General features: G+C 41.2%; 2 protein-coding genes across 3 annotated transcripts in view; one reads left to right on the forward strand and one right to left on the reverse strand.

The window, feature by feature from the left end:
- NRDE2 (NRDE-2, necessary for RNA interference, domain containing) overlaps positions 1–11,871 on the forward strand; it is a 28,159-nt gene extending 16,288 nt beyond the window's left edge. The window contains exons 8-14 of the mRNA XM_068192622.1: positions 1,433–1,553; positions 3,552–3,727; positions 4,419–4,805; positions 5,167–6,095; positions 8,298–8,436; positions 10,422–10,493; positions 11,128–11,871. Of these exons, the coding sequence (XP_068048723.1) occupies positions 1,433–1,553; positions 3,552–3,727; positions 4,419–4,805; positions 5,167–6,095; positions 8,298–8,436; positions 10,422–10,493; positions 11,128–11,253 (1,950 nt within the window). The 3' untranslated portion in view covers positions 11,254–11,871. The remainder of the gene's footprint in view (positions 1–1,432; positions 1,554–3,551; positions 3,728–4,418; positions 4,806–5,166; positions 6,096–8,297; positions 8,437–10,421; positions 10,494–11,127) is intronic.
- A 2,860-nt stretch (positions 11,872–14,731) lies between these two features.
- Positions 14,732–22,771, reverse strand: PSMC1 (proteasome 26S subunit, ATPase 1). Of its 2 annotated transcripts, none has more exons than XM_068192623.1 (11): positions 22,698–22,771; positions 22,264–22,317; positions 21,342–21,438; positions 20,826–20,950; positions 20,167–20,352; positions 19,844–19,972; positions 18,842–18,938; positions 18,470–18,659; positions 17,223–17,374; positions 15,699–15,853; positions 14,732–15,031 (listed from the first exon to the last, which is right to left on the reverse strand). In XM_068192623.1, exons 1-11 carry the CDS (start codon positions 22,698–22,700, stop codon positions 14,897–14,899), a joined length of 1,323 nt encoding a protein of 440 aa, XP_068048724.1. In that variant the 5' UTR covers positions 22,701–22,771; the 3' UTR covers positions 14,732–14,896. The 2 variants fall into 2 exon arrangements, with proteins under 2 accessions (XP_068048724.1, XP_068048725.1); XM_068192624.1 differs by lacking the exon at positions 22,698–22,771 and adding an exon at positions 22,406–22,446.
- Between the last annotated feature and the right edge of the window lie 3,624 nt (positions 22,772–26,395).

Genomic DNA, 26,395 nt, shown 5'->3' on the forward strand with positions numbered 1-26,395 from the left:
TGCACCCTTCTAATAATAAGGAAGTTAATATTTAGATGCCAATAGCATCATCCCACTAAATTGTTAGGAACTGTTTCCTTTTTAATGAATGGTAGAGAGGCCACCATTTAGGCAGCTGGGCTGCTGTAGAGGATAAAAATTAAATTTGCTGCAGTTACCTCACCATCTTCCCCAGAAACTCAGACTCCAGTTCTTGCTGTCTTGATTAATACTGTTACCCACAAATGGAGCAATCTTACAGGCTAAAAAATAGTGGTGTCTTCTTAAAGAGCTAAAATTTATAGTTCAGTCATAGCTATCATGGAGGATTTGGTGTAGTTGCAAAGGTACATGTAGCTACAGTTCCAGTCATTTGAAAAACTGCATGATTATCTGTAGTATTTAAAAATCTTAGAGCAGGATGAAAAGGAACTTTGATTCAAAAGGACCATGTTTAGGTTGGAAAAATGCAGTTTTGAAAGTAGGAAAATGCCAGATTTACAGCTGATCACACATTCTGCTGTCTTACGGAAGTGTTATGACTCAGTCTGGAATTACTTGTTTCCGTACTGTTTTCACAGTTCACTTTCTCACTTGCAGCAAAGAATAAGTCCACAAGGAGCAGAAATGCAGAATTATATTCTGCAGTTCGTTGTAAGCCTGGAATTTTCTCATGTGTTGATGCTTGGTTTTTCTTGGAGTAAATTTTATTGTTAATATTTGTATTAACAGTCACATCTCAATGTCCAAGCCAAGGGTTGGTACACAGCAGAAGCATTTAATAGGTGAGAGATTTTCATTAGAGCTTAGAATACACAAAGCAGAGGAGGGATTGATGAATCTAGAGATGACTGATTGCATGTTAGCAGTGACAAAGTCACTAGGACTAGAATCCTGAACTTCTGATTCACTGGAAAGTGCCCTGAACTTTTTTGCCATCCTTAAACCTGAAAGATTAAAGTCCTTATGGATCTTTTTCCTCTTGTCTTTGGTCTAGTCATATTTATATGCAACTGTAACATTTTGATTTGACCATAGGTGTGTGAGTTATCATTCCATTAGCCAAATTCTTCATGGTCCCATAGATATAAGGGAGGAGGGGAGTTTTGGGTTCTGAAAGCCACACCTTAGGGACTTTGGATCTTTTTCTTTGAAATATCTATAAAGGACTGTAGGCACAAAAGTATTTTGCTTTCTTTAAAGCCTGTTACCTTTTAAAACAATCTTTATTTTTGTGAGAAGAGCTGATGACAGTCCTTGTGTGCTGCAGCCGTAACTGAAGTACTCAATTGTGCCTGCTGAATCTTAAGCAGTATCTAGCAAAGTCTTCAGATACTGAAATTATATCCAGGTGCATACTGGGAAACCTAAGTCGACAAAGATAATGTCTGTACAACAGCAAAAATTATTTTTCTATGTGTTTTGTTTTGGTTGGTCCTGTCAAAAACAATAGGTGGAATTCTTTGAACCCTTTTGGGATAGTGGAGAACCACGAATTGGAGAAAAAGGAGCGAGAGGCTGGAAAGCATGGATGCACCAACAAGAAAAGGGTGGCTGGGTTGTTCTTAAGCCTGGTATGTGTGTCTCAATATGTGTAGTTGTATGTCTGTGTGTTTTTCTAAACAGTTTGATTAGAATGATATAATCTGATTCTTGACATGTTTTTGCATACAAGTTTTAAAAAATATTTGCTGATATCAAGATAATGTATATCATTCTTCACAGGGAATAGCATGTGTTGAATATTCTGTGTATGGTACTGTTTATGGAACATTGTTGTCCTTCCTACAGTGAGAATCAGAGGAGGATGGCATATCCTCCACTTCATGTTGAAAAAACTGGAGGTGTAACTACTTTGCGGAGAGTCAGGCCCATCAAAAGTGAAAGGAAGCTACTTCCCTTACGACCCTTTCACTGTATTGTTAAGGTGAAGTGGGATTGTATTGTTAGATGACAGTTGCTTCAAGGATACTTAGATTTATGATTCTATTTCTAGAATCAGTCTTTACTTTCTCAAGCAAAGGTATAGCTAAAATAGGAGGAAAACATTTCCTTTCTCGTTGTAATGCAGAAAATGAAGGAATTGTGTCTTCACTTGGCTTCTGGATGAGCAGAGGTGCAGAAAACACTCCCTGCTGCTTAGCCTCACCTTGTCTTGTGGTCTACAGAACTTCTTTTCATGTCAAGGACTATTTCTCAAGCAGATATAGCTTGCAGGAGGCTGGAATGTGTCTGACCAAAGATGAGTGGCCTTTGCTTTTGCTACTCCTGCTGTAGAAACTCTGATGAAGCAAGTTGGGTATGCTTTAAGTAAACAAAGAACTGAAAGATAATTATGTGCCTCCCTTGTCCCTGGATTAAGATGGAATTTCCTTGGCCCCTAACTGAGTTCAGCATTTTTATTTTTGATGGCTCTAGGCATTTTAAGAAGACTCGGTATAGAACAGAGGACCACTGCCAGTCTTGGGCAGCTCCAGTATATATGAGTGCTTTCCCCATACGTGACAACCCCTAAAGTTCAGGTGCAATTTTCAGTTGAGTGTGTTCATTAAAAACTGTCAGGTTTCTTCAAACTTTGATTAGATTGTGGAAATGCTGTCTTTTTTTTCATAGAGTTGCTGACTAAAGGAGATACTATTGATAACAAAAAATAGGAGAGTAAAAATCTTGCAACCACCTGTGTGTTTTACCTGAAATTTAAGAAGAACTGGGATTGGGAGTGTTTCACCCAGTTAATGGCAGATGTCAGGATCAAGAATTTGGAGGTGGTGTAGAAATAGCTTGATTTTTATAATGCAGGCAACCATCAAATTTTGAGGGCAATTTTTTTTCTTCAGCAATAAAAAAGAAACATCTCTACAAGCTTTCCCTTTGCCTATAGGTGCTCATCAGTTTCTGCACAGAATGAATATATTGCTGTCAGAGGAAAAACGTGGCAATTGTATCTAATAGTCCAGAAAGATTCTCATGAAAGTGGGATGTGGTCAAGCACGTCCTTTAGAGTGTGTGTATGCAACTATGTGGGTTGTTTCAACTGCACGTTAATTAAGATGTTGAAAATACCACTTGTTATAGAGCAACATGGCCAAACTTGTTTTGCAGTGTTTAATATTAAAGTACCATTTTTTATGTTCAGTGGTTTTCTCAAAATGTTTTATGCACACTAGTATTGATAGAGCATACTTGAAATTTTATGCTCCAGTATGAAGAATCTAAATTGCACAAAAGGATGACTGACTCTTGGCTGTTGCTTGCAATTTGCTGTGGATAAAAGTGGTCCACAGCCTGTCAGTGTTTTCTCTTCTCCTCTGTGAAAAAATTTGAGTGCTGACACTGATTCACAGCTTCTGAAAGTTTGGAAGCTTCCTACCTTCCTATTCTTACAGAGTTGCTGTCAAAGCCCAGAACTATGATGTGGAAAATGTCAGCTGTGTTTTGTGTGTTTTTTTATTAACACTATATTTATTTCCATTGTTAAAGTAATTAAAGTGTATGTCATGCCTGGCCTGGGGATTTGGTGGGATGATTTTTCTTTAATAATTCTCTGTGTGTATATATTAATTTGATTTTAGATGATGAGGATGAGGAAGAAATAGATGAGGATCAAGAAATAAAAGATAAAACTCTTCCCAAGTGGCATATTTGGTTGGATGTTGAATATTCCCGTGAGGCAAGGCACTGGTTACCTTGGAGGCCAGACAAAACCAAAAAGGAAACTGAAGAAGATTGTGAAGATCCAGAAAGACAGGTCACTGTGATATAATTAAGCAAGGGGAGATGATAAGACTAGTTATCCTTTAGTTTGAATTAATTGCCATATTTGAGGATATTTTATAAGAATAATACCTTTCTTTGTTTGGAAAAAAGGTTTTTTTCTTTGAAATTCAAAATTTCCTGAGGTTTTGTGCTGAAACTTCTGAAAACCACAGGAAGCTCATGGTAAACTGTGGAAAGTCTGCAGGCAAATAGTCTGTCTTTGCTGTTCAGTGATTCCTGTCATCTGTGTGGAGAAATCTCACAGAAATATGTGTTTAAGAGGAGATGTGCATTAAATAAACAAAGGTTTCATTGCCTTCAAGTCAGGTTGTTGTAAATTTTTTATTCCTTGGGAAATAGGTCAAGTCAGACATTGATTTTCAAATTCGGATGTGTTAAAATGCTTATGAATAAAGTCTTCCAGACCTTCATTTTGTAAATTTTCTGTGGAGGTCTTTGTTGTTCACAGGAAAGAAATCTCTTGATGGCAAATTTACAGTCTGACTGGAAAATCAGATTGCTTGTTTAACTTGTCCATTTTTAATTTGAATGTCATTTTGATACCATTTAATGGTAATTCTAAATCCTATTGATTTGAAAAGGTTCTTTAATTACATAAATTGCAGTTTTGCTGCTTTTCATTGCATAAATTAATGGAATTTGTTTTAATTTTGATTTTTTAGGTGTTATTTGATGATCTTGGACCATCTTTAATCCGTCTTTCTGATCCAAAGCTTCAACATCAACTGTTGTACTCTTTTTTGCAATTCCTGGGAGTTCCATGTACAAGTAAACTCTTTCCTTCCAGGCTCTATATTGCCATGGATGCAAATAACATCTTTGACAGTGTGCTTTATGATGATAAACCACTGACTTCTGTTGATTTTCCACTTTCTGGATTCAACAGTATTGGTCATATGGATACGATGTCGCAGGGCAGACATCAGATAGGCCACTACAAAGAAGGAGAGGAGTTCATACAGAATGTCTTCCATGTTCTGTCCCAGATATTTACAGGAAAGGAAAAATCTAACCTGGCCATTTGTTGGCTACAGTATGAAATATCTAAGGTAATGAGGAGTCTGCATATAATCAATGTTGTGATGTGTGGCTTTCTTCTGTAATAATGTTTGTATTGAATAAAAAAAACTCTTGATGAAAGTTGTCTTGCAGGACTAAGTATGTAAATCAGGAAATGCCAGTTAAGATTGCACAAGGGGGAAAAAAAAGAGAACCAAAAAGCCCTTTTCTTCAGTACATGTTAAAGAGTGGCATACCTGTAGCAAACTATTTTTTGAAGTTTTGCATAAATGTTATTATACAATAATATATAATTTTATAATTATATTACAAAAAATTGCTGTGAGGGGCTTTTTGCTCCTTTCTGTTTCCATCCCTCTCAAAATATACTCTGTTGATTTTCCCCTGCAGGTAATTCAGTGTCTCCAAGCAAAAAAGAAAAAGAAGCTAAAAGCACAAGGGAGGAAGAGTAAAAAGTTGGCCAAGAATTTTCTTAAAGCACCTGACAACCGAAACAACCTTTCTCTCTGGAAACTCTATGCCTACCTAGAGTGGCTGCTTGGTAACACAGATGATTCCAGGAAGGTGTTTGACACAGCTCTTTGCACAGCTGGGACAGGAGGACTGAAAAGTGCTCAGCTCTGCAGCCTCAGCCTGCTGTATGCTCAGCTGGAAGTGGAACTGCTAGAAAGTATAGAAGGAGCTGTCATGTCACGTGCTGTTCATATATTGACCAAATTGACTGAAAATGGACCATATGTGCCCTATAGTGGACAAGTGTTACCTGTGAATGTCTTGAAAGCTCGTAAAATATATGAGCATGCACTGCAAGATTATTTAAGTAAAACAGCAGTTTCTGATCAGGATCAGGTCGATGATGCTGATCAGCTGGTTAACCTGGTTGGTTGTTATGCACTGTTTCAGTATTTGACTGTTGGGATTGATGCTGCAGTATTAATATATACGCAGGCTTCAGAAAAACTTGAAGTTTCTGGTTCACAGAAATGTGAAAATACAGGAGAGAATTTTGGCATTCTAAATTTTCCCACTGCTCTTGAAGCTGTCACACTGCTGCATACAAATTTACTGAGATTCCACATGAAAATTAGTGTTTATCCTTTGAATCCCCTGCGAGAGGCACTGACAGAGGCTCTGAAACAGTATCCTAGCAACCAGTCTCTTTGGAGGTCATACATCCACATCCAAAGGAAGTCTCACAGTTCGAGCAAAGCACGAAGATTTTTTGATAGTGTCACAAGGTCTACTGACTCTTTAGAGCCATGGCTGTTTGCAATCCAAGCAGAGCAGATGAGAAAAAAACTCACAGAGAAGGTCCAGAGGTAACAACTTGCAGCTCCTTACAATTATGCTGTTTTGAATCCATCTAATCACTCAACAGAGGAGAAAAAAATGCTGTCACAGTTATCATTTTGCAGATGAAGAAGCTGTAGCTGGAGGTTTTTTGTTCAAGGCTGAACAGGGAGTCAGTGGCAGCATCTTGAACAGAGTAAAAGCTCTGGGTGATAGCCTTATGTCCTTTCTCCTGAGCCAGATTGTATTTGAATTTGTTTGATTACTTGCTACTAGCATCAGGATGATACACATTTCTTTAAGGAATTTTCAAATAACTAAGCCTGCTTAGATGGCCAAGATAGACAGTGTGAGCTTAGAAACTGCTGCATTTTAGTATTACAGCAGTAAAGAGCATAATACAGAGCTATGCTGCAGTTTCTGCCTGAGCTGGCTGCCCTACTTTACTCCTGAATCACAGAATACAGTTGTGGCAGATCTGTTTCCATAGTGAGTCCTTGAGAGTTTCCTATGTGGCTGTTACTAGGTAGAAGAGGCTGGAAATTCCATGAATTCACAGTGGTCTGGGCTCAGATTTTTTGCTCCTGAGAAAGGAGGAATGCGTAGGAGATAACGGGGAACAAGGTACATGTTCATTCTTAGAGCTTAGTCTCTTAACTATTGTCTTCTCATTGTTTGGAGCTACCTATCCACTGCTACCTACATATCTCCAGTGACATCGACAGCTTGGTTGTTTGTGTCTGCACGTGACAATGGAGTTCTAGGAACCAGTTTCCTGGAAGTTTTACAGGGCTGTAAGCTCACAGTATTCACACTTGGTGAAATTACACAATTACCAGTATCATTTGAAATGATGGTGCATCCCCTTCTTTGATTGCTGCAGGCTGGCAACAGGCATTCAGACATGATAGTGACGTTCCTGAACTGTTAGTCTGTGTCATCCTAAATTGTTATAAGAATTCTACAGCCACCAAATGTAAAGGAGGATTGTGATTTGATTTACTGTTAATTTCAGATTAACACTATAATAGGTTTTCATTATTGTTACTTGGAACTGAAAAATTCGGAATTATTTTCTCTGTGAGGCTGAGTTCCTTTCCAGATTGTTCTCTGCTAGCAAAGCCTTTCCTGTAGATTATAAGGGACAAGTTGGGTGTTGCAAGAGCAGAGCTGAGCTACTGCAACAGGGAGATAAGTGGCCTGTCAGTCATGCATAAAACTAATGTTTTGTGATGTTGTGACAAAATAAGAAAACGGCTGTGCTGTGTCTGACTGTTTCATATTCTGGTTTGTATTTCTTCTTAAGCGCATGGAATTCAGATGAAAAAATGAGCACAAAGGGTAAAACTGGAATGTTTTTAAGTCACTGTTAGGTACAAGGCTTCAAATGTTTGACTCCATGTAGAGTAAGTTACATAATTTTCCTTCATGGCAAAGGTTAAGATGAGAGGGAAAAGAACTTCAAAGACACATGACGAAAAAGAGATAGGTTAGGGGCCAAGTGTTAATGGTGAGTGGAACAAGCTGGCAGGCTAAGGGAACATGCGCAGACAAGTGATGTTGCCATCAGTGCTCCAGTCTGTTGTGTCAAGCTCAAGCAATCAGAAGTAAGCCAGTCTGTATCAGCTGTTGAAGGAAATCAGTGCTTTGGTGAAAACTATATACCTGCTTTCGTGTTCTGCCTGGAACTTAGGGGATTTGAATCTCTGGGTGAAAATTACTGTTGTAATTGTGGTTGAAATCCAGAGTTGTAATTGTGACCTTGATCGAAGACCAGTGTATGGCCTTACAAGAGTGAGGGGTAAATTCGAACAAACTTGCCTGGGCACCAGAAGATGTGCTGATCCAGACTTGAATTTCTTTTGAGCTGCTCTGTCAAGCTTAGAGTGATAAATTATCTTGGAGGTAGGCTAAGATGTTTTAAGATCATATGATAGTGGACTATTATGTTCAAAAAGGAAGGATTTTTGAACACGCTACATTAATTTTCACAAAAATACTTAATTTATATTTTTTCCTAATTTTCCTACTTAAAAATGTGTTGATTTTTTAGCACATCAGCAAGTGCTAAAAATCTGGTTCATAACATTGAGTTTATAGCACAAATTACAAAAACCTGGCTGTGTATGGTGCTGTGAACAGAGACAGTGCATCGTTCTTTACCCCTTCTTACCCAGATGTGGTCCCTTGACTTGGGTTTAAAGGACTGTTGTTTCTTCTCTGTGTTTCAGGGCAGATGTTGGTGAAATACATTGTACTATTCCTGAAACTGGATTAACAAATCGGATTGTGGCTCTGTTTGAACATGCAGTTCAGAGTGAAAATGGAACCCATTGTCCACTGCTATGGAGAATGTATTTGAACTTTATGGTAAGAAGAAAAATATCTGGTTTGTTTTGTTTTACCATATTTGGAATTCTCATAAACAGCTGGAATACTGCTTAGAAAAATGAATACTAAATGCTGCCATGTCTCTGTGATTTGCAAGGTTATATATTGACTTGTACTGCTCCTTATTGTTGGGAACATTAAGGAAAAGGTAATTCATGTGGATTGGGAGTAGTAATAGCTTCTGACAGTGTAGTCTTAATATAGATGCAGACATTGTGTCTGTCATCTTACATAGATGAAAAGTATGTCATAAGTTACCAATAGATGTCAAGCTGCTTTCCAGTGGAGTAGACCCCAGCATATATTGGTGCAGGAATTTGCACTTCCTGTTGAACTTCGAGGTTTCTGTCAGCTGATTTCTTCATCCCAAAGTCACCCCTCTGGATAGCAACATGACCCTCTGGTGTATCAGCCAGTCCTCTCAGTTTTGTGTGGTCTGCAGGCTTGCTGAGGGTGTACTCTGCACTATTAGCCTGATCATTAACAGAGGTGTTAAATGAGATTGGTCTCAGTAGTACCCAGGGGTACTGCTATTCACTGACCTGTAACTAGACTTGTTCCACAGATCACCACCCTCTGGGTCCTCTTTTAGACAGCTTTCTCACTATCTGTGCTTCCAGTTCTTTTGTCAACTGCTTATCTAGGAGGCTCTTACAGGAGACAGTATCAAAGGCCTTACTGAAGTCCAGATAGACAATGTCCACTGCTCTCCCCTTATCCACCAGGCCAGTCATTTATGGCAGTTTATTGAGTTGGTCAGTCACAACTTTTAGTGAATTCACACTGCTGCTGATTTTCTTCTTACTCATGTGCCTGGAAATGGTTTCCAGGGTTAGCTGTTCTGTCACCTTCTCGAGATACAAGGTGAGGCTGACTAGCCTGTAGTTCATTGGTACGTCTTCTTCCCTTCTTGAAAGCCAGAGTGATGTTTTACTTTCTTCAGTCTGGGTCCTTCTCCCAGCTGCTGTGATCAATCAAAGATTGTCAAGAGTGACCTCTCAGTGACATCTGCCAGCTCCCTCAACACTTGAGGTGCAGTTCATATGCAAAATAAATGCATAGTAGGCAAAACATAGCTATAGCTTCTATAACTGGCCTTCAGTTTTGACAGTCTTTTGATTCATAAAAGCTGCATAAAACAGTTATGTTAACTGGCATTGCAGTTTAATGCTAAAAAGCAATAATGTTTGTTTCTTCCGTAGCTCCCCATGGAAGTACATGAATAAAATCATATAGTCAGCTTTGCTGTCTTGGTTTTCTTGCTTCTCTAAAGTACAATATGGAAGATGAAAACACTCAAGTAATAACTTTCATTCCCCAGTGTTACTCTTCTCTTCATGTCCCCTGGTGTAATAAGTTGTCAGAGGGGGATCAGCAGTCAGAAGGCTGTGAAATAGAGAGGAGGCAGGGGAAGAAGAGATCTTGTTCTGTGTTTGAGAAGATCTCTTGTGTGGGACTGTTAATTGTGACCATTTCTACACAAATAGGACAGGGATTTAGGCTGGAATCTGGCTGAACTGCCAGGCTTAAAGGCTTATAGTCAGCAGCATGAACTCCTGCTGCAGGCCAGCCACTGGTGCTGCACCCCAGGGATTGATTCTGGGACCAGTGCCCTTTAACATCTTGGGTGGTGAGAGTCTGTACCATCAGCAAGTTTGCATCTGATACCAAATCAAGAAGAGTGGCCAAAGCACCACATTCTGCTCTTGGTCTGTCCAGGCTCCTTTGAATAGCTGAGAGTCCTTGTTCTCTTACTTGTCTTTCAAGTAAAGCCTTGAAACTCCTATGAGACATCTGAAGAGTGTAACCTGACAAAATACATAGCTACCACAATGTATAATAAAAATTATTTCTCAGCAGAAGAGCACTGAGCTTTTCAGCAATCATTTCTTTGTGTCAGAAGTAATTGTTTCAGTATTTCAGCTGTTACTGCACTGAAGTATAAATGTTTTTTTATCACACAGGCTTCACTAGGAAAAAAAGAAAAAAGTAAAGGATTGTTTTATAAAGCCCTTCAAAACTGTCCTTGGGCAAAGGTAAGCACAGAAAACAGGTGAACTTGTCATCATACTTTAAATGTTGAGGTTCTGTGTTTGAAAAAAAAGTTGTGCTTTAGTAGTTGTTGTAAGAAGATATATGCAAATGACAGTAGAGGTTTCTAAGTCATGTTAGGATTTTCTGCAAATAAGAGATGTATCTGAAATGGAAACATGATCAGTAGTCCGTGCTGTTTGTGTTTCAGGGCAGAGAGGTGTTGCGTTGAGGCATGGCAGTAAGAAATCCTTTGTGATCTAAAATTATTGTCTTTCAGAGTTTTATCATGAACATGGTAGTATCAGAAATACATAGCTAAATAAAAATTTATGTAATAATACATAAAAATTACTGAGAGAACCTGCAACTCCTCAGGTAATGTCTGCATATGCTGCAAATGCCCCAGTGCCTCTTGACCTCCATTTTATCTTTTTGAATAAAGTTACTCAGTACGAGTTTGAGAAGATTAAGCATCTACTTGGCTGTCACTGGAGGAGTACTAATTCTGTTCCTGTTACCTTAAAGAATATATGGTCTTTCTTAAGTTCGTGCTACAGTGTTGTTGCTGTATAGTTACTTTGCACAGTGTTTCTTGCTAGAAAGGTAGCACAGAAAATGTTCTTGCTGTCTTTCCAGGTACTCTATATGGATGCAGTAGAGTATTTCCCTGAAGATCTGCAGGAGACGCTCGATCTAATGACTGAAAAAGAACTGAGAGTGCGAGTGCCTATGGAAGAGCTGGATCTACTACTAGAGATTTAAAAGAAGACTGTAGCAGAGTGGAGAAGTACAGAAGCTGCTTCCAAAGCTAACATTTAGATCCATTTTCATACAGGAACTCTGTTGGGACTTGGGTACTATGTACTTGATATTTTTTGTTGTTAAGTATTTTATATAAATCCCTATCAAAATGGAGTTCTACTACCTGCAAGTATTCTGAAATCAAGGACTGCATTTTGCCCACAATAATGGATCCATTTCTCTGAAGTATTGCTGGCTCCCACAGAAGGATACCCTCTTTAAATAGCCTCCTGTTGGAAGTTGCCTGCATTTCTTTTTCTGTTGTTTGAAATTACATTCCCTAGGGTTCAGTAGAGGTTCAGTACATGCCAACTATGGCTTGGTGAGCAGCATAAGAAATAAACATCTGCCAAACGGATGCTCCACTGTCCTCCAGTTGGCAGACTTCAGTAATTTCCATCAGCATGGTATGGCTGTGCATATGCAACTGCCAAGTCAAACAGCCATTACATCTGTATATATACTGTGAGTAAAAGCTAAATTTTTGTTTGAGCGGGCACCTATTTTGGTATGTTTTGACAGATGACCATTTAAATGTAAATCTTTCTGAAAAATATACCTGAATATTTGAACATTCAAGAGTAACTTGTTTTTTATGTATTAATTTAATAGAACTGAGTGTATTAAAAATGAAAATGTGTCCATAATGCATCTCTAAGCAGCTCACTTCTAAACAAATTTTTGTAATTGATTACTGGCTTTGACTCAAATCCAGGCAGTTGTTGTTAGAGAAGTAGAGGTTTGATCTGTATTTGATTCTCATCAAGAAGGCATAGTCTTCTATGATTATTTAAAAAGTAGCTTATATTCCAAGAGGCTTTTAGCAAGCTCCTAGAGAAGTAATGTGAAATATGGTAACAGTTTAGAGATACAGTTGTGTTATGTATTTATTTTGCAAAACAGAACACGCTGAAACATGGAAAGGATTGTTTAGCATCCCTACTCTTGTGACCCAAGGACTCAGAAATTGGATTTTCATCCGCTACAAGTATACCTGCAGCTACAGAATACCCAAAACTGCTTCAGAGATTTTTCATGAGAAAAGTAATTGTCACTAGCAGCACTAAAGCAATTGGGACCATCCAGCTGGTGAGATCCTATTAGACATGAAACTGTGTCTGAACCAAGATGTACAACTTCTAGCTCAGGTTTGCCACCATGATACAAAATAGAATACACTTTAGTCCAGGCTGCATTTCATTTATTCCTTTCTAAAATTATTTTAAATATTGCAGGGAATATGTATAATTTTAAATGGCATTACAGCACTTCTGAAGAGCCTTATAATATTGATGTAGTTGCAAGTGATGCTGGTTTTGCTGTAATCAGTTAGTCTTTGTGAAAAATATGGTTTATTTTTTAAACCTTTACTTTCTACAAAAATGACAGAGCTCCTGAATTGGAGGTAGAAGTTACTCTGTACCCTGAACAGTAACATGACAAATTATGCCTGTGTTTGTTAATGCTTTCCCATCACAGCAGAATGCCATTTCCTCCAAAGCCCTGAAGGGGCTGTGGGAAGGGGGAGAAGCTTGATGCTCCTGCTTACAGTCACAGAGGAACCCAGGTTGAGAGGGACCTTGAAAGATCATCTGGTCCAACCTTTTGTGGGACAGGGAGCCTGGATGAGATTAACAAGCTCTCTCTGCAGTCACTTCTGAAAACTTCTGGTGATGGCAGCAACAACTTCTGTATCTGTCACTTTTCTGTTCTTCCATGCATCCTGTCCTAAGTCCTTTCCTTTGCAGTTTCCCAAACCAGCACTTGGACTGCTTCCTTCCTTTTGATGGTCAGAGGCTTCCTGGATCAGGTCCTGCCTTTTAATCCAGTCCCCAGGAGCTTTCCTGTCCTTGTGGGGAATATACTTGCTGTTCACTTTCTCCTGGTATTTATTACTGTTGTCTTGTCAAGTTCAGAAACTGGCAAAAGTGGCAGCAGTTAAATTCTGCTGCAAAAGCTAAGAGCTGAATTTTCAAATGTGTGTTTTTCAGTTCCTGTGGTGGCAGACAGGGTACTAGAACAGAGTCCTTGGGTTCGTTTAATGCAGTGCAGCTGTTCTTCAGGGAGCTGAATCCATCTCTTTGTGGCTGTTGCTTTGAGCCAGCAGTAACAGCCATGTCCTTAATAAAAAGTGCCTTGCTTGCCATGCATGTCATAAAACTCTTCAGCCCCTCAAGCAACAGAGATCAACTGCCGTGATTAGAAAGTGCTAAAAAAAAGTCCCTAGCTTTTTGTGACCTTTCCAAGGAGACAGATCTCCTAAGGTTTAGAAGAATGGGTAATAAAACTTGTTTTTCTAGCTCCAGATGAAAAACAATTCTATTTCAGGATTTCTGTCATCCAGATGAAATAAAGGACTCCATTCATCTGTAGGGTTCATTTTTAACAATGAGCCACATAATTTTTATGTAGAAAAATAAAATCTCTTGGCCCTGCTGCTGCCATTGTTGTTGGAGCACTGGCAGTGAGTGAAGGCATTGCTCTGGGTGTTAACTCTCCACTGTCTGTTACTGGTCTATGTTTGCTCCCACAGAAAGTTCCCAGAACAAAGACTGCACATTGCATAACTGGTTTGCATGTGGAACTTTTATATAAACCTTAAAGATCACATGTACAACGTTTGGAAATTAATTACTTAGAACTTAACAAGCCCTTCACAGAAGTGTACTACACAGGATACTGCATAAGTAGTATACGCATGGCTAAAATGGAGCCAACAGACACTGAGCCCCCATGGGAATGGAGCTGTAGGCAACAGAATTGTCTAGAGGGGAAGAATTCAAGGTTATGCTGTAAACACCAAGCCTGGGACATGTAGTTAGGATTTCTCTGTGCACATCTGCCGCGTGCCAGACCCTGCACTTCTAGCACTGGGACTGGTCCTTATGAGTGACATCCTGCCATGGGCATGGGGCCCTTGAACCTGTTCCTACCTTGGTTCTTTTCAGAGACATTCTGATGTTTATCTAATAAACTGAAACCCTTTTGGGAAAAACAAATTTATAAACTCTAATCTTACAAGTACCCTATCCAAACATGTTTAGAGCTTTAAGGTAAGATTACTAATGAACATCCATCTTGCTCTCTTATAAGCTGCAAATGCTAGAGATGGGTACCTTTAAAGTGTATCTGAGTGTTACGCATAGTTGCATACTTGTCATTGATTTTCATGTATAAATGACTGATGACACTGAGGTTACTCAAAAGTGACACTTGTCCTAGTTAGCCCCTAAAAAACATATAAGAAGGTAATCAAGAACAACAGCAAAGCTGGAGTAGTTGTAAGAGACCACTATGCCTAAGGAAGACTAAGATTTGCTCCCTGCCCACATGGTGTGGGTGACTGATACAAGCACTTGGGTCTCCAGCACTTTTCTTCAGAGTCAGAGAACGCAACAGACAGTTTCATGTAAAAAGCAGGGCTTTGCCACCAAAACAGTTCCATTCAAATAAACACTTTATTGGGAAATTGGCTTTACACTGACTGAAAACCCACAACCCACCAGCTTTTAACCTGTTCATGAATGCAAACTAGCTGTGTGGTTTTACACAAGACTCTCACCAACACAGAAAGTTCTGTATAGTTCCCAAAGAGACAGATGACTTAAAGATACAGTCCCTCAGGGGTTCCCTCTTGCTTTTTATAGAGAACGTTCTCCTTAGACTTTTTGAAATCTTCATTCGTTACTTTCATTCTCCGTTCCCTCAAAGCCATCAATCCAGCTTCTGTACAAATTGCCTGCAACACAGGAAGCAAGAACAGTTACACTTTCTGTGCAACCCCTTCAAACCACACCCTCAAAAACAGGTGCATCTTTCCTACTGCTCCAGTAAGGGTAGAAGGGGGGAGCATTAATAAAGTCTGTATTCTAAAGTTTGATACTGTTCTGTAGCACTGAAGCAGGCTCCGTAAAGCCAGGTGAGTGTGTCAGAAAGGAAAGAGGTTGGTTTAAGCTCATGAGTGTGGTAACTGTAACAAGGGCTCTATCTGCTTTAAAAAAGCAGACAGGATATGGTTGAAGCTTCCTAATATACAGTTGCATTTTTATCTGCCTTGCAACATAGTCCATAAAAATGCTAATTATCCTGTACTATCTTAAGTACTGTTTAAGATACCTTGCACAAGATTCCACACCCTCCTTTTAGTTTCTACTTTGCTACTTTAAACTTTCATATTCAGGTAACACAGGTACATACTCTTACCAACACAAGCTACCTCACAGTTATGATTTTGATAATTTCTCATTTGTAAAGCAGAGTACTTGGCACTCATAAAAGTGAGTGTCTCTCATCCCACTATCCCTCAGTGATGTAAGCGCATAGTTCAGATGACAATGGTATTGGATGCAGCAAAAATGAGATTTGATCTTTGCTTTGAAATACAAACAATGGTGATGTGCACTGACCTTAATATCTGCACCACTGAGATCATCTTTTGCCATAATCAGCTCATCCAAAGTCACATCATCTGCCAACGTCATCCTGCTTGTGTGAATCTGAAAGATTCGTTTCTTCGTCTTTTCATCAGGTAGAGGGAACTCTATTTTCCTATCAATACGTCCTGTGCAAAAGAAAAGCTCAGTCTTAGGTTTCTTGCATGCAGCTGTTGGAAACAGCAGGATGAACACCTGAAGGGTTTAATTGGCAGTAACTCTTAAGCTGGAGCATGTCCAGAGAAGGGCAGTGGAGCTGGTGAAGGGTCTGGAGCACAAGTCCTAAGAGGAATATCTGAAGGAATGTCTGGGGTGTTTAGCCTGGAGAAAAGGAGGCTCAGGGGAGACCATATCACCCTCTGCAACTGCCTGAAAAGAAGCTGTAGCCAGGTGGGGGTTGGTCTCTTCATCCAGGCAACAGACCAAGAGAAAATGGCCTAAAGTTCACATGGGGAGGTTTAGGTTGGATATTAGGAAAAGTTTCTTCATGGAAGGGGTTGTGAAGTATTGGAACAGGTTGCCCAGGGGAAGTGGTGAAGCCACCATCCCTGGAAGTGCTCAAAAGAGGTGTAGAAGTGGCATGTGGGGATGCCGCTTAGTGGTGGACTTGGCCATGAGAGCTTAATGGTTGGACTCAATGATCTGAAAGGTTCTTTCCAACCTGAACACTTCCATGATTCTTCCTGCCACAATGAATCATGTTTTGGAGTAAAAAGCAAGGTCAGACTATCTCTTTCAGTTCTGGCGTAGTATTATCTCATTTGTACTCTAACAGCACTGGGTTTGAGCTGAAGGGTCTAAAGGTAAATTATGACAAAACCAGACCAAACACATACCTCAGCAGCTTCATGCCAAGGAGGTATTTCAGCTTATTCCTTTGATCTCTGTGTTGTTTTATACCTTCCAATTTAACAGACACCACAGGCACAATATGCTTTTAGTTGTACATTTTTGGTGGCCGTTAAAAAATACTGTGTTTAAAATACCGTTTAAAAGGCCATTTAAAATACCTGTGCCTGCTCAAGCTCAGCACGTCTCCCTCACTTATCCCCCAAATGGCAGGAGTGTGCCAGGTCAGTAAGAAGCAGCCTGCTTTCCTTGCACCAGGATCCAGGCTGTCTCTGGTAAAGCCTAGGCTCTCGCCCCCAAAACACAAGTGGTGCTGCCCTGTCTTCCCCAGCTGCTGCAGGTGTGCTGCTGCTGCACACAGCTTGCTTAACAATTATTTAAAATGGCTGTGCCATCTTAATAGAAAGGAAGAATATTCAAATTGTTTATGTATATGTAAAGGAATTAACACACTTCTTCTCTTCCAAAGATTTTTCTCCTATTTAGAAGCTTGTGAATAGGTTCTGATTTCAACAGATGCACCAGCATACATGAGATGGAGAATAACAATAAGCTTGCAGTCATTTTACCTGCCTGTGTTTGTCAAGTTATGACAAGTCCTTTCACAAGAAAATTGGCTTAAGCATGCCCAGCAGGGAAGTCCCTTACCTGGTCTAATTAAAGCTGGGTCCAGTGTTTCTATTCTGTTGGTAGCCATGATAACTTTAACATCCCCCCGAGAGTCAAACCCATCCAGCTGGTTCAGCAGCTCCAACATTGTGCGCTGGATCTCTCTCTCACCCCCTGAATTTGAGTCATACCTTTTAGAAAAAAAAAAGCATAGTCAGAAAAGGCACTAAGTAACTGGCACAAAGGTATAAACATAAGGGGGAGAGGGGTATTTTGTTTGTAAACATCTGTAAGAGATTTAAATAAACTTTAGTTTTTAAACAAAAAGTTTAATGTTTATCCATATAAACAAAACATAGGTTTTCAGAATCACGTTGTGACATCTAGGTAAGTAAAGAGACACTGAATTATTCCTGTAGTTGGGGAATGTAACAGCCATCATGTGAAGGAGATCTGGGGTTTTTTCCCATGTTTGTTATATATTTGGAAATATCTTCCCTCATAACACAATCAACGTAAAAAGGAAAAAAACCTAATTCTTAAAAGTACATAGATCCATACACAAGGCAGCAGGTGGCACTTTGGGCTGGTGGCCATGTAGTAAACATGTACGAGCACCTTCTTATTTATTTAAAAAACACTGACTACTTGTACGAGCACCTTCTTATTTATTTAAAAAACACTGACTACTTGAAAGACTATTTGCATAGTCCTTAAAGAAAATCTGTCTTGCAAGACAGTTCCAACAAACGTACAGAATTTTCAAAGTAATACCATTTGCATATGGGCTGAACAACAGTGTGGTGTGGCACAAGCAATGCTTCTCCATGACATACACTGTGTAACCTTCTGTGAAATACTCTCAGAGTAGAACTATTTAGACACCCACTCGAGAGGCAAACAACAAATGGATATATTCTATATTAAATATTCTGCTTCACCATTGGATCACTAAAGCCAATTACTATATATGGACTTGCAGCTAGGGAATCCCATGTACACAGTGTCTCTTTCTGGTTTTGACACTCCTGGAGATGCTGCCATGTAACAAGAGAACAGAGGTTATCTCTGGTTATGTCTATTTAGTATGAAAAGGCTGTGATATATTGTGTTTCCACTGAAGTTATTTGAAGTGTTACTTGTTACAAAGGCTTACATCAAAACCGTGTATGCAAATGTAGCAGAGCAAAGAAACTGAGTCCCAGTATAGCTGCAGAAGTGTTTCCAGCGAAGCTGTTGCTGGCCCTGGCAATCCCTGCGTGTGCAGCGGAGCCCAGCTGCTGTACCTCTTTGTACCGATGGCATCGATCTCATCGATGAAGACGATGGACGGGGCGTGCTCCTCAGCCACGCGGAACAGCTCGCGCACGAGCTTTGGGCCATCCCCCAGGTACTTCTGGATGAGCTCTGAACCAACCACTCTCAGGAAGGTTGCTGATGTTTGGTTTGCCACTGCTTTGGCGAGTAAAGTTTTGCCTATTTTTAGTTGGAAAGAAATGTTGTGATTAGTTTGCAGAGAAGGGAAAGGGAAAGAAAAGTGCCCTAACAAAACAGTTGTATGAAATTTGTGACAGACTTGGCAATGCTTTAAATACCTACCAAGTGTAAATTATTTTACTTGTATTATCTCAGCCCAGGTGTTACTGACTGTAAAATACCTGTGCCAGGTGGGCCATACAGAATGACTCCTTTGGGTGGCTTTATACCCATCTCTTCATAATATTCAGGGTGGGTGAGAGGAAGCTCCACGGACTCCTGAAGCACAAGAAAAACATGTTTGTATAAGACTGAGTGGTCTCCAACAGAGATCTGTAGGGATCTTCAAAACAGCAATAATGAAAGCAGTGAAGGCAAAAAGAGCTTAACTTATTTCAAGACAGACATTGAACAGCATGACTCTCTGCTGCCTCCAATTCTAAGGCAGAAAACTACTCCATTTGCACAGGTCTTCCTATTGTTTCCACTTGACGTGTGGTACAGCAGCAATGAACATTCCCCCTCCTCCATCCTCAATGCATCATCCCAAATTTAGAACCCTGGAGCTCCTGAATCTCAAACATCCATAGATGACCTTGGGGCCAGGGAACCCTTTATGAAAGGGTGCCTCCTACAGAGTTACCAGATACCACAGATTTTAAGAGCATTTGTGGTTTTAGACACCTACCCAGAACCTTTAGCAAGGTTCAGGCAGAGTTCTGCTGGTAGGGAAAAAACCAACCAACCCAACACAGTCCAACCAAACAACAAACAAATGCAAAAACAAAACAAGCAATTGCCCTGAAAGACTAAATCCTTAAATAAGATCAGATGGTATCAGACACCCAAAGCAGCCTCTGCAGTTTTTACAATTTAACTCTCATCTTGAAACAACTGAATCTTTACCTGTTGCAAAGTAATAAGATATTAGAGAGATTTTATGAGCTCTGGGTTCTATAGGTTCCTGAGCAACTGTGAAAGGTTCCTGTGCACACAGCCTCTGGTGATTCACTCAAAAGATTGAGGTCCACGAGTCTGCCTAGTGAAATCTAATGAAGAAATGCACTACAGAAAGATAAAGGACACCACTACAGGAACAGCAGCCAGTCCTGCTGTTTCTTTTCTCAACTCCTAGCACAACAGTTATATTGCTGGCTTAACTGTAAATGACTACAACTGAATACCTTGATTTCTTGAATTTGGTTGTCAAGGCCACCAATGTCAGCGTACGTTTCTTGAGGAGCTTTCTCTACTTTCATCACAGTCACTAAGGGGTCTGTGTCATCCATCAGGACTCCTATCACAGCATGAACCTAATTCAAGAATTAAGAGTTGTCAAAGAAGGCAAGCAGCATTTTTAATACAAGCTGAAGTCTAATCCCTATGCCCGCTTATTTAGGTGTGTGAAATAAATAGCATTCTCTCTCCTGTGATCTTCAGAAAAATAAAGCCTGTTCAAAACAGTACAAGAAGTTGTAAGAATCTTGATTTTATAAAAACAACTCACCTTATGATTTAGCAAAACAGAGCAGCCTGGCTCTAACAGGTCCTTGTCCACAAAAGACAGAATACTGACATAGTGCTCTGATCCCACTGATGTGGACACAATGGCATGGTTGTCATCAATGATCTCCTCCAAGGTACCCACAGACATCGGTGTTCCTCTCAGATCATCCACCTTGGACCTTTCTTCCTGTCGGCAAGAAAAATCCAAGAAACAACTGAACAACACAGGCAAATCATTCTTGTACAACACTGGCTCAGCAATTCAGACAGAACATAGCAGAACCAGTCTTTCCTCTTCTTCTACTGCCCCAAAAAGACAGAGGTCAGTAACAAAACCTACTATTAATTTAGTCCTACCCTACAGACACTATTCATGTGGATGTGAATAACTGGAATCTTCTTTCTCTGTTGATGGATATCTGCAAGCTGTACTTTGACAGAGCACTAGCACACAAAAAACTCCCATGGCTTCATCTGTAACAATCTGTGCTTGGTCTAAAACAATTTAACCAATTAATGAAGAATTGTGATAAACCTGATATGTTTGCATCAACTTGCACACTGCTGGTACTTTATTTCCACTGCTCTGATATGAAGTAGCTCACATTAATAAAGAGCATTTACTGTAACATTAGCAGTAACACTTCACTCAAACCTCACCTCTTGTTTTTCTTCCAAAGGTTTCATCTGTTCTTGATTTCTGATAAACTCTTCCTCCATTAAGAGGTAATCTTTAATTCTCTCCAATTTCAACAGCTTGAGTCTGCACTGTGTGTGAGGAGTCACTGTAACCAAGGCAGAATCACAGTATTTTAGAACAAGTTTGACATGGTACCAACTAACCACTAAATCATTACTAGAAATCCTGCTTCATTTTCCTGACTGTAACTCGTACCTTACTTGTCCCACTGTAACTCCAGGCAAAAAAACAGATTTAATGTTTCCCCTGCATTTTCACTCAGTTTAATTTCTCTCTCTTACCTGGGAGTTCATGGCCTGCATCTTGCAAAACAATAACCTCATTCTGTGGGGGGCTTTTTAATGCTAATTAGAAATGAAATGACATTTGGCATTGTGCTAGTGACCTCCACAGAGGCAGATCTTGAGGAGAGAAGAGCGCTGTACTTCCCAAAGAGCAGAGAGTCCACAGCTCTGCAAGGGAGGCAGAATGCTTACCCAGGGGGAGCTTGCTGGCAGCATCTGGTCCCTTGGTCTTCTTTTTCTTTTTCCCCACTCTGGTTGGAACTGGAGGTTCATATTTCTTCTTCTTGTCCTTATTCATAAAAAGAATTCCATAAAAAAGAAGAAAAATTGGGATAATAATAAGTAAACAATACACACAAGTGTTACTTGCACAGACTAAAAAAGAGCTCAAGGTGAAGGACTTCCTAACAAAACTTTTTCTTTATGATCTGCAGCAAGAAGCCCAAAAGAAACATTACTCTTATTTTCTAAGAATGTTTGAAAATGTCTTCTCCCGCTTATTTTACATCCCTGCTTCGAACTTAAACTTCTGCCATTTTTCAGTGAACTTAGGACATGGAAGGCTCAAGCCTGATGTAAATCACAAATAAAACTAACAGATGAGACAATGAGAAAATATTGAATCTCCACCTTTCTGCTGCACTTCAATCAATAAATCAGACACGCTCAGTTTCCCGGCCTAGACACTGCCTGCCATGTACAGTGTTCTCTCCTTTCCCAAAGGAGACCAGGGAGGCCCCTGAAGTCCCACAGTGTGAAGTACACTCCTACTGCAGATCATTGTGCTGTGTCACTTCCAAGCCAACAACAGTTCCTGAAGTGACAGCTTGAAGGCAACTGGTCTTTCCTAACCCTGACACATTTATAGTTTCATTTTTAAAAAAAACAAGTCACTGTGAAGAAATTTCAGTTTTTCTTAAGCTCCCTTTTTAATTTATGAACAATACTTGTTTTCTCCAATGTACACCCAGAAAAAACATTCATCAGAGCCCGCAAGAGCATAGTTTTATGCAGTTCCAAATACAACAATAATTTTAAAAAGCCTATTGCAGCCAGGCTCTGTAGCAGCACACCTGTAGTTCATTCTGTAAGTATTTATTTGGGTTTCAGTTACCTTGTCATCCTTCTTGCTACCACCAGGACCATGTCCACCACTCTGACTTTGACCCTAGACAAGAAGTAAAAAAACAAACGACAAAAACCTTAATATATGTACGGTTCTATAAATCGAGCCGCCTGCGGGCAATTCCACGTACAGAAATCCCGTAACTGGATTTCTCCTGTCTAAACAAAGCGCTACTTATTCAGCTTACTGTCCAAAAATAAACAAGCGTCCCGCCCGGCCCCACCGCCCGCGCTCCCCCCCTCGCCGGGCCGCGGCCTAGAGGCGCCGGCGGTGACTCCGCAAAACGCCGGGCGCCGGCGGCGGAGCCCAAAGGGGCGCGGGGCCCCGGCTCGGCGCCGCGGGCAGAGGCGCGCTGTGCCCCGCCGAGGCCGCGCTCGGTGCCCCCGGGCCGGGGCCGCCGGGGCCGCCGGGGCCGCTCTCACCATCGCGCCGCGACCGCCCCGGACCCGCCCGCACCGCCACGGGCCGCGCCCGCCTCGCTACGGGCAGCGGCGAGGGACAAGCGAGCGCGCGGCGCCGAGCGCGGTGCGGGCGCAGCGGCCGGCGGGGGGCGCCGCCGCCCGCGGGGTGAGGCGGCAGGGCCGCGCCGGGCCCGGCCGCGCGGCTGCAGGTGGCGAGCCCTCGAAGCTGCGGGGCGCTTTCCCCTGGACCTGATCCTTCCTTCCATCCGTGCACCAGCTAGTCAATAGGAAAGCGTTTTTGTGCGTGCCCTAACAATTGTTTTTCTTGTGGCAGCACTTTAGGAGCATGGGTAAAGTTTCAGGAAATCCCTCCCTCCACAAAAACATGATGTTTGTCCCTACACCGAGTTCCACTGGTGTGTGGCGTTCCTGGGGAAAGGCAGGAGAACCTTTTAGCGTCTGCTTTTGGCGCTCGCAGAGGCAAAGCTCGGCCGAACCCGAGCACGACCACGGGCCCGGGCAGGCTCGGGTCCCGCCGCAGCCGCAGGGGCAGGGGCAGGGGCAGGGCCCGTCCTTGCGCGGGGCCGCCCGGGCTCGGCCCGCCGCAGCCCGAGCTCCGCCGCCGCCGGGACAGCTCCGGTGCAGCCCGGGCTCCGCCGCCTCCGGGGCAGCTCCGGTGCCGCCCGGGCTCCGCCGCCGCCGGGACAGCTCCGGTGCAGCCCGGGCTCCGCCGCCGCCGGGGCAGCTCCGGTGCAGCCCGGGCTCCGCCGCCGCCGGGACAGCTCCGGTGCCGCCCGGGCTCTGGCCTGGAAGAACACCACGATCAGCAGAGAGACTGCGGCCAAGATGAGGGCATAGTCTAGAAATACTTCCAGCCTGCTCTCGCCCCGTCAACCAGCATATAGATTACATTTACATCCATCACTGTTTCCCGTGTAGAGATCAGAGCACTTGTGAAAAGAGGCTTCAGTTTACAGCAGACAGTAGGATGTGGGATTGTATTGCTTTTTTTTTTGTTTGTTTCACACTTTCTCTAGAATTCCTGTCTGAGTAGGGAACTTTATGAATTATTAATGTAACTGGCTGAGCTGTGTAGAAAGGTGTGAGGTTTTGATCATACTTTGGTTTGGTTCCATTTGGTCACAAGGGTTACTGTTGTGCACTGTGGATTTAATTTGACTTTTTTATGGTTTTTATTATTTATGAATTAGCTGCCTTTTTGTTACAGTATCAGCTGTTCTGTAACTTTTAAGGACACTGAAACAAAATTAAATATAACAGGTATTCTTTGCTTTAAAAACATTCACTTTTTGGAGTTTACAATCTTACAGGATTGCATATATATTTCTTTTAACCTTACAGTGTAAAGATGCTAGAACATCTTTCCCTCACACAATTATTCCTCCCTTTAGACTAGGATATACCCATATTTATTTCAAATTATATCTGTAATTGGTAGTTCTGGTTATGATTGAGAATTCTTGTCACCTTTTTTTCTGGGAAAGCCTGATTTTAGTGCTGTATAGCTTTGCAGGCATTTTAACTGTGAGGATTATGGCATAAACCAACATAAATTGTAGGGGTGTAGGATGAATGTAAAAGCTGAACTTTCCATTTATAAGCTGACAAGACAAATCTGTGACAGCCTACCTGTTTTTTTAGTATTAAAAAATATTAGGAAATTCTATATGGCAGCAACTGCAAAAGGTTTTTGGCAAGATTGTCTCCCGGCTCATTCACTTAAAGACATACTATGGAACAGCTGTGACAGAAGACATGAAGGGAAGGGAGCAGAAAGGGAGACACTGTTTGGGTGATCTGGTTAATGGCTTTCAGTTCTTGGGGTGAATAGTGTTAGCAAACTGGAACTGAGATAGAAATGTGGTTCTGTAACCTGGCTGCTTGTCTTAACTTTACACATTCAGAATATTGGTTTGGTTGCAGAGTACAGATAATGTCAAATTAGGAACTTTAAACAGTACTTATTGTATAAACAATAAAAATTATGCAAGTGCCTCTGATTTCTAGGGTTATGCTTACTAGAAAAAAAAAACAAAACAAAACAAAAGAGTGAGCCAGGGTAACAGGAAGGAACATACAGTCCTTGTTTGTTAAAGATGAAGATAGCCTCAGGGGCACCAGAAGCTCTTAATATCAAAAAATACCGAGACTTGTTCAGAGAGGGTGGGGTTTTTGTGCTTTGTTTTTAGTTAGTGTTTTCTACCCCTCTTCTTTGTTCTGCAGTAAGCTTACTGCTGATCTTTTAGGCATACTGTAAAGCCCTCAGCTCTGTTCCCAGGCCTTTGTGGAGGAAGAGGGCAGCAGAAGGCTGGGGGAGTATTGGGCTTGGGATTAGTAAATTGCAAAGAGGTTTATTTTCCCTTTGCACATACAGGAAATTACTAGGATTGCTTGTGTTGTTGACGTTAATTTGTCCTTCTTAGTATGTCTAGTGCCCAGAGCTTTTATGTTTGCATAAAATGAAATAAACCTACAGATTGGAAAAATATTAATCTTGCTATTGCAGCTACATATAGTGGGTTGCTTTTTCAAAAGCTGTAATTTGCACACCCTCTTTTGATAAATGGACTTTATACTTACATCAGCTTCAATAAATGAATAAAATTGCAGGGTTTAAGGACCATTTGGATTTTTTTTCTTTTAAGTATGCATGCGTCAAAGTACCAAATTAACCATTAAGCTTTTCTGATGCTTACAAGTTATGCAAACTGTGGAAATGGAAGGTATTCCTACCACCTACTAATTGGCAAGTAACAATGTGAGGGATTGCAGAATTAGCAGAATACTAATCCTTGTGGGCTCCTCACAGAAACAACCTAGCAAAGTTTCTCTCCCAAACTCAGAATAAGGCTTCTGACCTTCTGAATTCTTTCACTTTACCTTGTCCATCCATGGAACTATGGACATGACTTAAAATGAAGGTGCTCAAATAAGTGCCTGATATCAGGGAATATGATTGCTTCCTCCTTCTCCCATCACCAAATATGGTTTTAAAAATAGGAATGTCACCTTCACCTCCACTGTTTTTCCTGAAGTCTGTACTGTACATTTGAGCCAGATCATTTTCAAAAAGGAGTGGCAGCCAACAAGCTTCAGCCCTTACTACATGGATGGCTCTTATCTAAACCCCTTTGATGTGAATTATTGGGTATTCACAAAGATGACATTCCCTTAGCAAAGATTCACCTGGTATTTCCTGACTCGAATCATCAGTCATAAGTTCTCTGGTCTTCCTCAACATGGTGTTGTGTTTCTCAGCTGTGAAGGGCTGTGGTCCTTATGCCTTCCTGATGTTCTGTGCCTTGCTCCCAGTGTGGATGAGAGCAGCTTCAGCCACCTCTGCAGTGACTCTGCTGTGTCCCCAAGGCACAAAGAGCTCTCCCCCTGCCTTTGTTTCCCTGTGATGGCCAGGCTGCTATCCAAGGGAAGAGAAGAAACGGGAAATGAAGGCACCTCACCTCGTTTCACTGGAGAGCCCAGACAGATGCCCATCTTTAGTGCAGCTTCATGGCTGTGGATTAGCACCAAGCAGCTGTGGCAGAGTAGAAGGTAAGGGCTGCAGCCATGAGCTTATCCCTCTGAAACAGCAATGCGTGTTCCCAGCATTGGTGGTACCAAAGACTCCAGTAAGACTCTTCAGCTACTCCAGTTGAAGCAATTTCCAAAGGGGACAGATTCTACTGTGCATTGGAGAGTTG

The sequence above is a fragment of the Anomalospiza imberbis genome, chromosome 6 (assembly GCF_031753505.1).
Source record: "Anomalospiza imberbis isolate Cuckoo-Finch-1a 21T00152 chromosome 6, ASM3175350v1, whole genome shotgun sequence".
In the NCBI taxonomy this organism is placed as follows: Eukaryota; Metazoa; Chordata; class Aves; order Passeriformes; family Viduidae; genus Anomalospiza; species Anomalospiza imberbis.